The 17952-nt window shown below is 43.2% G+C and overlaps 2 protein-coding genes across 2 annotated transcripts; one reads left to right on the top strand and one right to left on the bottom strand.

Moving 5' to 3' along the window:
• Nucleotides 1-1074: 1074 nt before the first annotated feature.
• Nucleotides 1075-14316, bottom strand: LOC136532372 (uncharacterized). The gene is made up of 19 exons (XM_066524979.1): nucleotides 13887-14316; nucleotides 11957-12031; nucleotides 11715-11865; nucleotides 11129-11197; nucleotides 10876-11048; nucleotides 10089-10226; nucleotides 9832-9957; nucleotides 9555-9653; nucleotides 4796-4919; nucleotides 4602-4665; nucleotides 3923-3977; nucleotides 3716-3840; nucleotides 3389-3462; nucleotides 2430-2479; nucleotides 2118-2204; nucleotides 1986-2036; nucleotides 1827-1910; nucleotides 1474-1528; nucleotides 1075-1130 (listed from the first exon to the last, which is right to left on the bottom strand). The coding sequence occupies exons 1-19, from the start codon at nucleotides 14226-14228 to the stop codon at nucleotides 1075-1077; spliced, it is 1998 nt and encodes a 665-aa protein (XP_066381076.1). The 5' UTR covers nucleotides 14229-14316.
• A 126-nt stretch (nucleotides 14317-14442) lies between these two features.
• On the top strand, nucleotides 14443-16330 carry LOC136532374 (probable lipid-A-disaccharide synthase, mitochondrial). Its single transcript, XM_066524981.1, has 3 exons — nucleotides 14443-14717; nucleotides 15945-16044; nucleotides 16127-16330. Exons 1-3 carry the CDS (start codon nucleotides 14491-14493, stop codon nucleotides 16133-16135), a joined length of 336 nt encoding a protein of 111 aa, XP_066381078.1. The 5' UTR covers nucleotides 14443-14490; the 3' UTR covers nucleotides 16136-16330.
• The last annotated feature ends 1622 nt before the right edge of the window (nucleotides 16331-17952 follow it).

Raw genomic sequence — 17952 nt, 5'->3', positions numbered from 1 at the left:
TAGAGAGTCTCTTAGAGATTCTATACAGGTACGTGAACAACTCTGGCGGTTGCGGTTTCCGTAACTAATGCAAGTACAGAATGGGGCGTCGTGGCCAGCAAGCGACAGCTTTCCATAGAGCTAGGGATGAAAATGGATCGGATACGGACGGATATCACCGATATTACATTTGTTTTTATATTTCTGATCGGATTCGGATTCGAATACGGATAGTGTCAACTATGTCGGATATGATACGATTGGATATCGACATCATAAATATGCGATTTGAGTATTCGGATACGGATACGGTATCGGATGTTGGATATCCGAATTCGGATACGGACATATCTCAACCCCTCTAAACGGATTCGGTTTCGAATACGGTCGGAAAATATCCGTACCATTTTTATCTCTACATAGAGCTGTAGTGAGTGAGCCATGCGCTCCGCACAAGACTCCATGAAGTCGTTGATAAAGCTCTGGAGCAGTTCTTCCGTTAACACGAGCCACATGCATGTCAGCATGGATATTTCCCCGCTAGGGAAAAAGACCGAAGATGAAGGACCTACTGTTCTTTTTGTCTTGGGCCTTATTGTTCGAGTTTCCTCACCAGAACCTTGAAAGGCTTACGCTTGATTTTGGTAATTAAATGATAACTAGTGGACTAATGCTTTTAAAGTTTTAATAAAGTTGTAATTGAGCTATGTTCACACGAGGAATGGTGAGCAAGGTTGGGAGAAGGTGGAGATGATGATCACACGAGCAAGCTCACACTTGGAGAGAAGAAAAGAAAATGAAAACAAGCATGAAGACAAAAGTGTATACTAGGGGTTCTTATTCCACCGACTGAGATGTAATAAAGTGCATGATTGGGTTTAGATAGATAGTTGTACCTATTAAGAGAGATGTAAAACTATTATTTAGTGCCATTATATTTGGACTAACTTTGCATATGCATTGGATCTAGTGATGTGGTAAGATACAAGTGAAAAATATTTTTAAAAAGCTAAATCGGTACGGAAGGTGAAGGTGTTCATGTTCGATCATATTGGAGTTAACGAAATTGAAACACTTGCGAGAAATAAGACTTAGTCAAATTTTTTGTGACCCACCGGTGCCGCCTTCAAGCTTGACGAGGCCAGCATGTTCTAAAGATTGTCGTAATAATCATAGAAAACAATACATGTTACATTTAATGAAACTTCAAACATATATTCTAAAAATGATTCTGGATCCTGTTTCCATGCGATTGGTACAAGCCCATTGTACCCAAAGGCATGTTTAGTGCCCGTGGAAATATAGGGCAGCGTGTCAGCTTGGATCCCATTTCCACGAGGTGGGAAAAGGCCCATGACTAATAAGCTATATGGGCCCATTCTTCTCTGCTGGGATTTCTGCTTTTGTGTTGTCACCATGAGCGCTGGCGAGCTAGACAAAGCACTTCGCTATAATGTGCTTGCTGCTTTCTCCTTTTCGATCCCCATATGATACTTGCCTCAATAAGCTCATCTGCAGCAACATATCCAATTGCCTCTTCCAAACTCATCTGCATGGTTCAACAATTTCTTTTAAGGTTTTGTGATAGCTAGAGGAATGTTAAACTTTTCATCAAACAAACAAATAAAAAAACCAAGCCTCATTTTTCCTCTGCTCTCATCAGATCTCGAACCCCAATGTGTGAACATAATATCATATGGCAATAATAGGTTCTAGAATTTGCATGGCTGATCTAAGTCACAGTGGACAATTAACCAATTGATCAGGCGTTGCAGTATTGTGTTTCCTTTACAGAAAAGAAACACCCTCTCTCATGATATCTCAGAAAAGAGCAAAAAAGAACATACCAATCGAGGTGGAGACAAACGAACATTTTCATCCTTTCCAGGGGCTCGGATGTTTGTAAGTTCTTTAGTTCTCACAGGATTCACCTGCCAAAGGTACATTGATTTCAAGTATGGAAAGAGAAAAAGAAATAGGCCGTGATTTGTATTTAATCATCTTACCTCAAGATCACTGTCACGTGAGTGCTCACCAACTATCATGCCTTCATATGCCTTTCAAACAGGAGGACGAAAGAGGGGTTAGTACAACTCTTACCCAAGATAGTAGCTGACAATAAAATGTATTATAGTTACCTCCATTCCAGGAGATACAAAGAGGATCCCGCGAGCTTCTAAACTCATAAGGGCATGTGAAGTGATAAGTCCCTTACCAACAGATATCTATATATATATGAACATAGAGAAATTTGAGTCAGAGTTGAACAGCACAGTGACATTTAGTCTTGTTTTTATTCAACATTCAACAAGACCCCTTTTTGTTCAGTTGTGCAAAATTATTTGCTAAAGGAGTATCTCATTAGCTTTCTAATTCTATGAACACATGTTTGGCAAACAAAGAGGACATGATAGAATAGAGAATTATCAAGTTGAAGAAAATGGCTCTACCAGAACTCCCTTTCTGACACTGCCAAGTGGACCTCTGTATTTAGCATATGCTGCAATCACAGGAAACCACACGTCAAATAACCATCAAGTCTAGTTAGTCCTCGGCAATTAGTAAGATTCAATTGTTTTGAACACGCAGGAGAGCTGGGCCATTATATTAAAAAGAAGAAGAAGGGGTAAAAGCCCTTACAAACCCACACACCCACACCATCCAGATTTTCATATGATAATGACCTGATTTGCTCATGCAAACAAATTAATGCGATATGACTCAGGTACACATTGCAGAAGGTACAAATGAAATTGAACTTGTTCGACTAATGGCCAAACAAAGCAGTCAATGTTGCTCATCTTATGTCACAACTAACATCATGTTACTGATTTACAACCTGCGCATATGTGTTGTACACACTGCTCGTGTAAACATAAGGGCAATTACCATCTAACCATGATAAACAGAGTGACATGATTCACAAATGCTTAAATCTAGCAAGCTATAGTTACATAAAAGTTTGTATCCAGTGTTGAAAGCTCCCACACATGGTGGGTGTCGGGAAGGGAATTTCTAAACAGCCCTACTTTTGTTTAATCTTGTGGAGAGACTCTACCACTTCACCGGGCAAAGTTCCAAATAGGGTAAATTTGGGTGCTCCCCATTTAATAGTTATGTTCAACTTATAAGATCACTTATCTTCATTCATCATTTCAGAGCTTATGTTTAATCTCTGACTTACGTCTTTCAATGAGCATTAGAACATTAACTACACAAAAATAACATCTCTGCTAAGCGCTCACATATCATTAAAACCTATAGATGAGTAAACTGGCAAGCCAGTTCATTATTTGCCTCCATGTTCGGATGAAAGTAATTTCAAGTTCTAGCAATAGCATAGATCAGTTACAGACTTGAATGTGAGCTAGCACTGAATTGAATTATCAATAAAAATATAGCATCATACCCTGGAAAGCACGGTGCATAAATCCAGTTCCACGTGTAAAGCTGCTGAAAATTCCTTTGACACCCACCAAACCCCTGCATTCCACAATAGATCATTTGATACTACAATAACAGAACTGGTTTAATACTCCACAGAAGGAAAAAGAAACTCTGGAATCCCACACTGATTGGTTATGCAGTAAACCCTGCTGGGAACAGGCGGATAGGTATTCCATAAGCATGAACAACTTAGGCTACAGCCTAAAGACAGTTATTCAGCAGATACCAGACATGCTTTTCTAGGTTCTATGGTGTAACCAATCATTAGCACAAAATACCAACTACTGACCTAGATGGACACGTCATGAAGATTCGAGTTCTTCCAGTTGTCCCAGGAACCGGGCCCATGTCAACTACTTCACCCTTCCTGTGTGTAATGGTTTCCAAGACGAATCCCACATGCTCTTCATCCACCTACAATATCTCATTGGTATTCAGAATTAATATTAGAAGAAAACAAAGATAAATTAGGCGATTCAACCATAGTTTCTTATACCTCAACAGTCACTTCTTCAATAGGCTCCAACCTTTCACCACGCTCTGTTTTATACCTATTTCAAGGAAAAAAATGAATACGCTAGCTGCAAATTGTTCACACATGAAGTTCCATGCCATAAAAAGGAATTACTTTTTTTGACCGTAAATACAGCAGGGGAGGCCCCCACTGTAAGAATTTTATTAAAAATAAGAAACAACGAAACAACTGAACAACTGTACAAACTAATAGAGGAAAACAAAACAGAAAACAGAAAAACTGTACAGAGCCTGAGAAGGGCGAGAAGGGGAACTCGAACTTAGCCAAAGAGGCTCAGCAAGGAAAGGAAAGCTGGTCCTTTTGAACCACAGAATCTAATATAGAAACCTAACATAGAAATAGATATCGAGCTACTCCAATTCGAAATGTAGGTTATTTTAGGATTCTAATCAAGTCAAACTTCTTTGATCTGATCCATCAATGCATGAAAAGTTAAATAAATTGATAACACATGGATGTCACTAGATTCATCATGGAAAATACTTTCACAATACATAACTCTATTTTAAATTAAATAGTATAACTTGAAAATAATTGTAAGTTGAAGTGTCATATTATAGACCATGCCAATGTCCTAAATGATCTATATTTGCAATCAGAGAGAATATAGTTTGCTATTACGTGAAAAATTGCAACTCACATCACTTTTGGAGGTGAAACCGAAAGCTCAAATCCCTCACGCCGCATGTTTTCGATTAATATTCCTGGAACATACACAGATCATCATTTTGTATTCTTGATTACACATTAAACAAAGTATGAGGAACTTCCAAACGAGTTAACTTAAGTTCAGTTATACAGTAGAATAGGTGTGGTTTCATCAACAATCCAGACCTAACTGAAGCTCTCCTCTTCCTTGAACTTCATAAGATTCTGATAATGGTCCAGGGAGAACAATAATAGCCAAATTCGTTTCTGCCTCTGCCATCAGGCGGTTACCAATTTTTGCTCCAGTTAGCTGCAAAATTATAGAAAGTAAAGCCATATGAGCAGTTGTTTTTGTATTCCTTTATAGCATGTTTGGTTCGCAACTCCGCCTATGTTGTCTCAACATAACAGGTCCCAAGCCCTGGTAAAGGAGGAGGGTTGTGATAGGCATGGCGAGCCAACGTTAAATCTAGCCATTCTAATGGAGATGAAACCCGAAAGAAAACCGTTGGAGCGTAACCTTCTTAGCGACGCGCCAGCGCCATATCGGAACCCGGCTATGGTGTTAAATGGGCAAGGGCCGGGTCGGCACCCCCTTGGTGACGCGCCGTGTCGCGATCTGGGCATGGTGTCAAGTGAGCAAGGATCGGGTCGTCGCTTCCTTAGTGGCGCGCTACATCGGCGCCCGGGTGTAGTGAAAAATGAGCAAGGGTCTTCACATCTGAGTTGACGGGTGCGAAGGGTAAGGAAGTTAGTCGAACCAACTAGGATCCGTTTAGGTAATTGGAATGTAGGGTCGCTTACAGGTAAGTTAAGAGAATTAGTTGATACCGCGACTAGGAGGCGTGTAAATATATTATGTGTTCAAGAGACTAAATGGAAGGGTCAGAAGGCGAAGGAGGTGAACAATACATGTTTCAAGCTTGGGTACACAGGGACAATCGGGAATAGAAATGGAGTAGGAGTTTTGATTGATAAGAGCCTCAAGAATGGTGTGGTGGGAGTGAGAAGGCAAGGAGATAGGATTATCTTAGTCAAGCTTGTCGGTGATATGGTCTTGAACGTAATTAGTGCGTATGCCCCCCAAGTAGGCCTCGACGAGAGTGCTAAGAGACAGTTCTGGAAAGACTTAGATAGACCGAATAGAGCTGTACCTAGTAGTGAGAAGCTTTTTATAGGAGGAGATCTTAATGGGCATGTAGGTACTACAAACGCAGGTTTCGAGGCAGTTCATGGAGGTTTTGGGTATGGTAGTAGGAATCAGGAGGGGGAGGAAGTTCTGGACTTCGCGGTAGCTTTTGACCTGATGATAGCCAACACTTTCTTTAGAAAGAGAGAATCTCATCTAGTGACCTTCAGTAGCGGACAACACTCTAGCCAGATTAACTTTGTCCTCGCAAGAAGAAAGGACAAACGAGCATGCTTGGGTTGCAATGTGATACCAGGGGAGTGTGTTGTTTCTCAACATAAGCTTTTGGTGGCAGACTTTCGTTTTCAGGTGCGTGCCCGTAGGGATAAACAAGCTAAGATTGAAAGAACAAAGTGGTGAAAACTGAAAGGGGAGACGCCAGAGGTATTCAGGGAAAGGGTTATCAAAGAGGGCTCTTGGAAGGAAGAAGAGGACATAAACATGTGGGAGAAGATGGCAACCAACATTCGGAAGGTGGCCTCAGAGGTGTGTGGAGTAACCAAAGGAAGTGGAGGCGAGGCTAAAGATACTTGGTGGTGGAACGAGGAAGTCCAAAGGGCTATTAAGGAGAAGAAAGAATGCTATAGACGCTTGTACCATGACAGGAGTGTGGACAACATAGAGAAGTACAAGGTGGCAAGACTGCAAAGCGAGCTGTAAGTGTGGCAAATGGTAGAGCGTACGAGGATCTTTACTAACATTTGAGTACGAAGGAAGGAGAGAAGGACATTTATAGGATGGCTAGGGTTCGTGAGAGAAAAACAAGGGACTTCAACCAAATTAATTGCATTAAGGATGAAAGGGAGCATCTCTTGATGAAAGAGGATGAGATCCGACATCAATGGCAAGAGTATTTTGACAAATTGTTCAATGGTGAAAATACGGACACAACCTTTCAGTTGAATGACTCTTTTGATGACACCAATAGGCGCTTTGTGCGGAGAATCCAAGAATCTGATGTCAGAGAAGCGTTGAAAAGGATTAAAGGCGGTAAGGCGATGGAACCGGATGGTATCCCAATCGAGATGTGGAGATGCCTCAGGGACATAGTTATAGTATGGCTAACCAAGCTGTTCAACCATATTTTTCGATCGAACAAGATGCCTGACAAGTGGAGAAGTATATTGGTACCAATCTACAAGAATAAAAGAGATATTCAAAGTTGTACTAATTACCAGAGAATTAAGTTGATGAGCCATACTATGAAACTATGGGAGAGAGTTATCGAGCATCGCTTGAGAGAAATAACGCGGGTCTCTATGAACCAATTTGGTTTTATGCCCGGAAGATCAACCATGGAAGCCATTTTCTTAATAAGACAAGGTTATGGAGCGGTATAGGGGTAAGAAGGACCTACATATGGTTTTTATTGACTTGGAGAAGGCTTATGATAAAATACCAAGGAATGTTATGTGGTGGGCTTTGAACAAACATAAAGTCCCAACGAAGTACGTCGGGCTCATTAAGGACATGTACAACAATGTTGTGACTAGTGTTCGAACAAGTGATGGAGACACGGATGACTTCCCGATTAGGATAGGACTACATCAAAGGTCAGCTTTGAGCCCTTATCTGTTTGCCTTAGTGATGGATGAAGTCACAAGAGACATACAAGGGGACATCCCTTGGTGTATGCTTTTCGCGGACGATGTAGTGCTAGTTGATGAAAGCCGGACATGAGTGAATAAAAAACTGGAGTTATGGCAGGAGACTTTGGAGTCCAAAGGCTTTAGACTCAGTAGAACTAAAACTGAGTATATGAGATGTGACTTTGGCACTACTACTCGGGAGGAGGAAGATATTAGTTTGGAAGGTCAAGTAGTGCCTAGGAAGGATACCTTTCGATATTTAGAATCAATGCTACAGAGAGACGGGGATATTGATGAAGATGTTAGCCATAAAATCAAAGCAGGGTGGATGAAGTGGCGCCAAGCATCTGGTGTCCTATGTGACAAAAGGATACCACAGAAGCTAAAAGGCAAGTTTTATAGGACGGCGATTAGACCTGCTATGTTGTATGGTGCAGAATGTTGGCCTACGAAAAGACGACATGTTCAACAGATAAGTGTCGCGGAAATGCGTATGTTGTGTTGGATTTGCGGTCATACAAGAAGGGATCGAGTTCAGAACGATGATATACGCGATAGATTAAGGGTAGCACCAATTGAAGAAAAGTTTTTCAACACCGGTTGAAATGGTTTGGACATATCCAACGGAGACCTCCAGAGGCACCGCTGCGTAGTGAAATCCTAAGTCAGGATAGTAACGTGAAGAGAGGCAGAGTAAGACCGAAGTTGACTTGGGTAGAGGCAATAAAATGAGACTTGAAAGGATGGAATATACCCAAAGACTTAGCCTTAGATAGGAGTGCTTGGAAAACAACTATTCACATGTCTGAACCTTGATTGCTTCTGCTGGGTTTCAACTCTAGCCTACCCCAACTTGTTTGGGACTTAAAGGCTTTGTTGCTGTTGTTGTTGTATAGCATGTTTGGTTTGCGTGATGACTCTATGGAATCATTGGAACCAGAAACTGAACCTCCCTGAGCTGTTTGGTTTGCAGCGCGAGCTGAACTCAGCGGTCACAAAGACACTCTGCACAGTGCTCCCGCAAGCCAACAGCTAGGTGATTCTGCAGAATGGATCCATTCCGAGAAAATGACAGATGGACCCGTTCTAGTTGCATGCTGGACTAACTCATGTCAGATAAAACTCAATCCATGAACCAAACACGCTGTTAGCAAATACAAATTTTATATTCCTAGCTTTAAAATGACATACTAGAATGTCATCCTATATATTTAATCAAGTTCAGTCCAGTCCAACTGTCCATGTTTAGTCAGTACTGAGCAACAAGTGAAGCTGGTCGATAATAGCTCTTATTGGATGTATGCCTTTAACCAAATGAGGCTGATCGGTGGTGTTCCGTTTAGGAAAATGACAACAAGAAGTATCATTAAGTCTTGACTTAGTTATCAAATTAATGAATCATATGAATTTGGTTGGGGTAGACGGGATAGCACAAAGAACTGGCTAGTTTCCCTCCCTCAGGAGGCTCTGACTGCTTCTTTTGGGTTCTTGCTTGGTTTACAAAGGAGATGGTGTGCTCTTTATGTAGAGACTAGCACACCTGCTAACAGATTGATAAGGCTAACAGATGGATATGCACATCTAACAAACTAACTAGTTAACCACTAACTAATGCGAGTAACATAGTTCCTGGATGCAAGCTTCTGTTGGCTGGCCGGTGCACTGCTTCTACTGTGCATCCTGCTGCTGCTCAAGGCCAAGGCCCATGTCCATAACAATGACAGAAACTACATTCTGATTAGTAGTTTAAGTAAAGGGGTGGAGCAAATCTATATCTATATCTATATATCTTATATTTGCAAACCCCACTAGCATGTTTCTCTCTCCATGCAAGCTATCCACATCATGCACTTGATTTGTCAATCAAAATAAATAAGGTACACTGATTGTTCTGTAACAACTTTCAGGGGGCTCAAGGTAATCATAAATCAAATATTAAATCACGACTCATCTAGGTCTAGTTGATTTTTGTAATTTTGTTTTGTGATAAACATAAGCTGAAATCTTATTTTATCTCATATATCATACTCTTGTTTTTACAAGTGTGCAAGCTCTTTAATCTTCTGTTCACAAAATCCAATGGAAAGACTAAGGTTTGATTGGAAGAAAATAAAAATAATAAGAACACCATTAAGTACGATGTAGAGGGAAGTTATTTGGTACTTACATGAGTGCCATCCCGGCCAGCCAACGGTGAATCATTCACGCCAAATGTCATGGATATTGTGGGAGGATCCAACTCAATTGTAGGCAGAGCAGTCAATACCTAAAAATAGCAACCACTTTACATGTTTGCAAACTAAATAATTAAGTGTTATTGATGCTTGTATTTTTTATGATTTGATCAAACCTTGTCCTAAAGGACATGTTTTTATGACCAGAGGTAGAAGTAAATTTGAGGCAACTGACAAGGTTAAGTAGCCAATCAAAGCATATAGTGCTACCTCTGAATTTGCCACAGTATGTCCAATTGCTGGAGCAGCCAATCCTGCCATTGAAATTATATCACCAGCCCCTGCAGCCTCTACTGTTACCATACTTGTGCCTTTCTTTTTCATGAGTTTGACAACCTAGATTATTTAGTATAATTTGTATAAGTCATTGAGGCTTTTCAGTAAGACAATATTAACACATAATGAAGGGGAAAAAAAAGAATATTATCAGAATTTGAAAGGAAAAGGGGCACAATGTTCTGATAGACCTTTCCATCTTCAATCTTCTGAACTCCATCATCTGTACTGCGAAGACCATGGACTTTGTCACCAACACGGACAACACCAGATCTTACTCTCCCAGTGAGTATTCGTCCTAGATAAAAATCACGTTCCATCATGGAAACCTGTGAAAGAAAAGTGAATTACTACCTTCAAAGTGAGATTTTATGTGTTTGACTGGGAGCATTCCTGCCTGGGACCAGGCTCTTGGTGTAGCAAGGACTTATCCTTCTGTTATTCTTTATTGATAATCTCATTCATTTAAACAGAGAGCAATTCCTTAAACATATTGCGACTGGGTTCAGGATCAGTACTGGGACATGGTAGCCATAAATGAAGGTCAAGGGGTGATGAGGGTAGGTGTAGGATGCTAGCTTGGAACGTGGGCCATGAGCCATCCTACGTGCCTCTTGACAGTACTTCCCTCATCCCTTCCACCTACACTAAATCCGGCCAACCTCCTTTTGTTTATGATGTCCTCTCACCAGGTACCAACCCAAGCAGTAATAGAGATCACTGGTGAACAGTAAATGGGATGGCAAATCGGTACCATGGACTGTGGCATCGAAGCGAATATTGTAAGAATGAAAGGCCTGTTTATTCTTCTAGTTGCAAATCAAGCGGAACTCATACAAATAAAGACATTTCCTATGGCCAGTGATTCTACTATATCACCATATGCATAACTAAGGATGGAATTAAAGAAAGAAATTGCAGACACAACCCTCATCTCAAACAAAATCAAGTTTTGGTGTTCTTCAAGTACATACTAACCAACATTTGGAATGGAGCCTCAAGATCAGCTTTTGGTGAAGGAACATGCTGTACAATGGAATCGAGCAATGAAGACATATTCTTTGCATTATCAGGGGGGCTCTTAGTGAAAGTTAAGGAAGCCCACCCTTCTTTAGCGGATGCATAAAGAACTGGGAAATCTAACTGTTCTTCTGCAAAATCCAAACAAAACAAGTTCACAAAAAGAAAAGAAAGAACTTTAAAGAAACCAAATTGAAGAGCAGGACTGGACCTGTAGCACCAAGGTTTGCAAAAAGATCAAAAACCAAGCTCTCTACTTCATTGCAGGTTTCTTCAGAAACTGTTGATGCAACATAAGAGAGTTAAACAATTGTGGATAGCATCATTTCATCTAATTAAAAGAAGTCTACATTGCATAAAGTTCAGCTTCCAAATTAAATTTGGCAAACAAACAAACATTTAGAAGTTTTGGTCAAAACCATTTCATCTTAATTTACTTATTTCTAGTGGTTCCTGATGGGGGGAAATCTTAAAGCATCTACATTCTACTTGTTTTTCCCTTGCCTTATTTAAATCAACCTATCATTCAACCCATTTAACTTCAGATGTCATGTAGTCTGCATTTAGTCATATTAGTGTAACAAATTAGATGTACATGCTCACCATAAGACTCTTTATCAGTTAGTTTACTCGAACAAACTAGTACAAACAATGGTGCAATGGCATTTCAGTTAAAATGATGAACACTAGAAATGGTTTCCCTGTAAAGAAAAATCGTTTCGTTGTGTCTTTAACCTGATCCATTGCAATCAGAAAATACTACTGAAATAACGTTAACATCTGATAATGATGCAGACCTGAAGGCCTATCAACCTTGTTGAGGAGAAGAATTGGGCGCAAGCCATACTTCAAAGCCTTTGAAAGCACAAATTTAGTTTGTGCTAAAGGTCCCTCTCCAGCATCAACAACCAAGACAGCTCCTTCCACCATCCCAACAACTCGTTCAACCTGCAACAAATTTGGCAATGATCATATTGTACATCACATCAAAATCTACATTTCAGTACAAATCATAGAAAATTATATGAGGACCACATACCTCACCACCAAAATCAGCGTGGCCAGGTGTATCGACCATGTTGAGTTCATTTTCCCTCCAAGGGACAGAAGTGACCTAAAAGTAGCCAACATCAGCAAGCAGTGTTGCTAAAGGTTTCATATGGCATGCTCTATATTGAATACAGCAATACTTCACTATAGTGCAGGAACTTAGGAATAGGAAATAAGGGTATGCTAATCAGAGTGGATTATGAGCACCTGATTTCCATGTGATTTGTCCAGCATGTTTATCAACCAGACTATGCAGATGTTAGTTCAAATCAATCTTGCATATGGTGAAAGAGTGCACATGTGGTGTAAACATCAAAACTAACTTGGCACACGAGATATTACATAAGTTAGCTGGCATGCCAAACTTGTATCATTAGTGTTATCCTAAACGGTAAACAGTCGGTCACTTGCTGTTTAGCCATTATTCGGGCTAAACAGCCACTTAGTCGGGCAAAACGGCCATTTAAACGGGATAAAAGGTCATATCATATCAACAGGTCAGATTAATGCTATATCTTACTAAACATACAAAGGGAATACAATGATTTGTAGTCTGAAATTATTTTATTAACTTCAATTTAGTGAGAACTACTGGAACACAATTAATCCTTTTTTCCTAAGTTCTTGACTAGATTCTTCATTTCTGATTTACTAGACACATAATGGAAGTGCCGCATAATGGTTGTAAATCAAGCTCTTCAAGATCATGTAAGAATGTTCTGAGCCTACAGTCAGTAGCAAGTTAAGTATCATCCACATGCAAAGTAGCAGTTAGTAGATCCTATTCTGTATACAGCCTAATATCAGATAAATACCTGATTACTAATCTAATTATGAGACCCTTGTAATTGAAGTGCTGATAACATCACAGTTTTTGTGTCATTTCAGCTCTAAGCCTCTAACAAGCAGGGTAATTAAGACTAAATTTAGGTATAAAAATTTAACATGATATGTTGTGTGTACATTAACAAGAGAAATCAGATGGCAAGTTAATCATTGCAGGAATAATGAATCAGAAATGATCTACACAAAAATCTTCTATACACAGTGTAGTGGTTTCCAATCGCAACTTAACAATTCTTTATGCAGCACCGACACACCGATTTGTCACTCTTGATTCTAGAATGTGGATTGATGTCATATCAGATTTTATATTTGCTGCATGAAGACAAGTAGCCTAAAGGGGCGTACCCAGTGCAGAGAGCTCCCGCTCTGTGCGGGGTCTGGGGAAGGGTGTCAGTGGCAAGCCTTACCCTCACCTATGCAATGCGAGGAGACCGCGATTCGAACCCGGGATCTTCCGGTCACAGGCGGTAAGACTCTACCGCTTGCACCAGGCCCGCTTGCACCAGAAAAGTAGCCTAACATATAATAAATGATATACTTACTACAGATCATAGGAAAGTTCTAAACTTCTAATACAGTCCACTCACGCTATCGACGAAAAAAAAGCGAGGATTAAGTGATCACTGCAATGATGCATGAGAGTGCGGGTAATGTTGAATAAAGAGTTTAGGGCCAAATGCTACTTTCGTTTCTCACGGAATGGAAATGGGCATAACGTATTTGTAAATTGATACAATCATACAAATGAACCACATGAGTCATCAAGCACAGTATACACTTCAGAACAGTAGTTGAACCAATCGTGACATGCTAACATCCATCTTCTGACCAATTCGAATTCAAACACAACGAAGTCAATTAAAGGACGAAGTGTTACTCAGGACTCAGGAGTGCATGTCAAATTATGGGACACAGAAACCAAAAATTGAGAATGGCCTCTGAGGCGGATTATGTTAAGATCATTGCTGTGATGCACGCAACTTGCCCAACGAAATGGTAGTAGGATAAGAATCCCGGCTCCAGCCTCACTAACCACGCATGCAAGCACGGGCCCTGCGAGATGTGTTACCTACCTTGGAGGCAATGGTGATGCCGCGCTCGCGCTCAAGGCTGATGGAATCCATGGCGCGCTCGTGGGGGATATCGGCCCCGCACTGTCGCAGGAGCCGGTCCATGAGCGTCGTCTTCCCATGGTCGACGTGGGCTATCACCGCCACGTTGCGGATGCGGGACGGGTCCATGACGCCGCCGGGCGTGAAAGCAGGCGAGACGGCGGTTGACGCCGCCGCAGAGGAGTAGAGGCGGCGTAGAAGGGAAGACCCCAGCGCCGACGGGGAGGAGGCATGGGAAAGAGATTGGATATGTGCCCGGCTCGCCGATGAGCGGAGACCGCGGAGCAAAAGGGTTGCAGCCATCTCGTTCGCGGCGGTGGCGGCGACGGCAGCTGGGAAGGGTGGATCGTGATATTTTTGCGCTGTCGGGAGCCGAAAGCCCACGCGCCGCAGCAGCTCGAGGGTTTTGGGGTTTCAGTTGACGTGCGCGCAAGGCCCACGCCAGAAACCCGGCCAGGTAGGCCGAGACTTGTGTTGGGCTTGGCTCTTCGACCAGTCGCCCACACCCAGGCTTCGACTCTCCATTCTCCACTCCGTCCGGCGCCTCTTTCTTCTGACGCGGCCGATGCTACTGCGATGGGTCGCAGCCGAGGGGCGTCGCCGAGCGCGGCCGCCTAGGCCCCTCACGCGCGCGCTCTCCCACGGTAGTGTTGTGGACGCTGCCGCTCGCGATGGGGAGCTCCGGGTGTTCGTGGTCGCTGGCGAGGTATCCAGCGACTCGCTCGCTTCGCGACTCATGGCGTCTGTCAGGGCGCTGTCCCCTGTGCCCGTCCGCTTCGCTGGCGTTGGCGGGTATGTGTTCTCCCTCGTCCGTCTTTTGGTTCAATACCTCGTACCTTCAAAGATTTAGGACGTCAAACTCGAGTTTACTAGATACTCCCGAAGTTTTACGGAGGTTCACATAACACATTTGATTTCTCATGTCAATGCACATGGTGCAATGCACACCTATGCACCGTTGGGATCATCTAACAATTGTAGCTGTTGTGGTTGCGGTCAAATAAATGTAGTAGAACAAAGGTAGAAGCGACATTTACAGGGTGTTTGGTTTGAGGAATCAAACCATTCTAGATGAGGTGGTGCATTGTGAGTCCATTCCTCAAATTTGGTGAAATAACTCCATTCTTCACACTAATACTAATTATTAGCTCATGAGGAATGAGGTGATGATGCATCAACCAGTTCCATTCCACAAACCAGACAAAAAAAAGGTAAGGAGAAGATGATGGACTAGCCCATTCCTCAAACCAAACACTACTAGTTTTTGGATAGTCTATAGAGTTTGATTGCATCCATTCCCACTTGAAACGTAGAAACTTGCAGAGGTGAATGAAAAACCTCAGGATAAGAGGCGTGCAACATTTTAATTAATTTTCAGGCAGGGATAGATATGTTGAATTCTCATTTATTCTTGTTAAACGTTGTACTGACATGTGGTACTGGTTGAGACAATATTTCTTTGAGGCTCAGCACACTAAGGATACTAGGATGAGGTCACCATTCTTCCTGATTCTATTGTCCCAAATGATTTGGTTTCTTTACTTGTGTGACTCCTTGCTTGAGAAAAGCGAACATTTGTTCATTTTCTTCTCTCTAGAAGAGGGAGAGTGAAGAAGATTACAAGACACAAATAGATCAAAGGCAACATCATACATTTGAACTTGCGTTTCTTTTCCTTTTCTCCATCATAAGAAAGATTTATTGTTGAGTTTCCACCATTCTTCAATTTTCTGATCTCATTTATATACGCACATACTTCCTGATCAAATTTCATAGGGTCATTTTTGTAATCAGGTATCTTCTGTATTCTTATATTTGAAGGCGAAGTGTGAAATTATCATGTGCTCCCTGTACCCACGAAATGATCTCTTCAGCATAATTGCATTGTTTAGCTTCTCCATCTGCAATTTGATCCAATCCCAGTTTCAAGTTGGAACGTGGATCCTATCATTTGTTCTTGTTCAAATATGGTCTTTCATTTCTTTCCCCATTATACATACTCTTTTGTCAATGTTGTAGTGAATTAATGTGCAAGGAAGGTTTGCAATCACTTTTTCCCATGGAAGAAATTGCCATTATGGGCATGTGGGAGCTGCTGCCGCACATATATATTATCAAGGTACTACATGTGTGTGTGCTTCTTTGCTTTCTGTTCATATGATGCACTTGACATTAATTGTACTCACTTTAATTCTGTGTAGGAAAATTGAGGATACTGCAAATGCTGTAAAGTAATCTGCTGCTCTCCCATCTCTGAACGCGCGGCAGGGGCAGGCGCTGAAAGGGCTCCCTGCTACTGCACTGTAGCCGTGGCAGGGGCAGACGCCGAAAGGCTCTCTTGCCGCACTGTAGCCACAGCAGGGGCAGGCGCCAAAGTCAGCCCTGCTGTCACATCTAGTCACTGTAGCAGCATGGCAGCCTGGCATGTCTGTGTACTAGGATTAGATGGGTAGAATTGTATTTATAGCTTCCCACTGCAACTCAATAAAGTGAGCGAGTTCAGTTTTGCCATCTCCTCTGCAGAGCTCCGGCCAACGCTGGTGCTTGTGCTGTGTGTGTGCGTCTTCTGTTCTCCCTCCCTTCTTCTACATCTAGCCATAGTGTGTGGTCGGCAACGACGGTGAGCGGTCGGCTCACCCGTGTCGGAGATCTCGGGGCCAACAAGTGGTATCAGAGCCGTACAAGCGCCGTCGTCGGACTAACCGCTGGCGATGACGGACGGTTTGGAGATGGGCGACAGCAGCGGCGCTGCTGTGGCTGCCCAGCCACAACAGGAGGTCGTTGTGCGCACGGTACGGGAGGTCGGCGGCACCAGTTGGCCGACGCTGACTCGCACCGACTATGGCGAGTGGGCGGTGACCACGAACGTCAAGCTCAGAGCCTGACGGCTCTAGAATGCCATTGACAAGGGCACCGACAACGAAGAAGACCACATGTCAGCGTTGGAGGCTATCCTCGCTGCTGTGCCAGCGGAGTACAAGGGAGCCGTTGGGGGCGAAGAACTCTGCTAATGAAGACGTGGGAGGCCATTGCAGTGATGCGTGTCGTCTCCGACCGCGCAAAGAAGGCGACGACCCAGCTGCTGAAGCAGGAGTATGCCACCCTCAAGTTTAAGGATGGTGGGTCGGTGGAGGACTTCTCCCTCCGCCTGCAGTCGCTCATCAGCGAGCTGAGGAGCCACGGCGTCACCATCGACGAAGAAGAGGCGGTTTTCAAGTACATCCACTCCGTGCCGGTGAAGTACATCCAGATCGCTCTCTCCATAGAGACGATGCTGAACTTGTCCACCCTCACCATTGAGGATGTGACAGGCCGTCTGCGTGCGGTGGACGAGCGCATGGAGCGGACCACAACAACGACGGACAGCGGCAAGCTGCTGCTGTCAGAGGAGGAGTGGGCTACCCGGATGAAGAAGTCCGGGGAAGCCTCCTCCAGCCGTGGTGGCGATGGCAAGCGTCGCGGTAAGGCTTCTTCGAAGAAGAAGAAGGTCGACCCCAACGCCTGCCGACGCTACGGAAAGACGGGCCATTGGGCAAAGGAGTGCCCAAATCGCAAGCAGGAGAAGAAGGCTGAGGCTCATTTAACGTAGGCTGATGAGGATGATGAGGCCACTCTCCTGATAGTGACGTCGCATGCAGGCGAGCTGTGTGATAGCTGTCCTGGCCGAGAAGCAGAGGAGGCTTGTCCATTCTCAAAGACGGTCAAGTATCGCACGACGGACGCTCTCGAGCTCGTCCACGGCGATCTCTGTAGGCCAATCACGCCTAGCCACAAACGGTAGTCGACGGTACTTTCCTTCTGCTCGTGGAATGATTGCAGTCGCTATATGTGGCTGCAACTCCTGACGAGCAAGGACGAGGCGGCGGAGGCGATCAAAAAGTTCAAGGCGCGCGCAGGAGGCGGAGAGCGGCAAGAAGTTGCGCAGTGCTGCGGACTGATCGCGGCGGCGAATTCACTTCGGTGGAGTTCGCTGCATACTGCGCGGATCAGGGTGTGGTGTGGACACAACATCCTGCCGTACTCGCCA

This window comes from Miscanthus floridulus, unplaced genomic scaffold, assembly GCF_019320115.1.
Source record: "Miscanthus floridulus cultivar M001 unplaced genomic scaffold, ASM1932011v1 fs_5_1_2, whole genome shotgun sequence".
Taxonomy (NCBI): Eukaryota; Viridiplantae; Streptophyta; class Magnoliopsida; order Poales; family Poaceae; genus Miscanthus; species Miscanthus floridulus.
The sequence above is the reverse complement of the archived record's forward strand: the minus strand, read 5'-3'. Positions and strand labels throughout refer to the sequence as shown.

What these genes read in the sequence shown, in the direction of transcription:
- LOC136532372 (XM_066524979.1), bottom strand. Translation starts at nt 14,228, where the DNA reads ATGGCTGCAACCCTTTTGCTCCGCGGTCTCCGCTCATCGGCGAGCCGG. An exon ending in TTGAAGAAGTGACTGTTGAG is followed by an intron (nt 3,841 to 3,922) that starts GTATAAGAAACT and finishes GAGATATTGTAG; the next exon opens with GTGGATGAAGAGCATGTGGG. An exon ending in TATGCACCGTGCTTTCCAGG is followed by an intron (nt 2,480 to 3,388) that starts GTATGATGCTAT and finishes CTGTGATTGCAG; the next exon opens with CATATGCTAAATACAGAGGT.
- LOC136532374 (XM_066524981.1), top strand. Translation starts at nt 14,491, where the DNA reads ATGCTACTGCGATGGGTCGCAGCCGAGGGGCGTCGCCGAGCGCGGCCG. An exon ending in CGCTTCGCTGGCGTTGGCGG is followed by an intron (nt 14,718 to 15,944) that starts GTATGTGTTCTC and finishes TCAATGTTGTAG; the next exon opens with TGAATTAATGTGCAAGGAAG.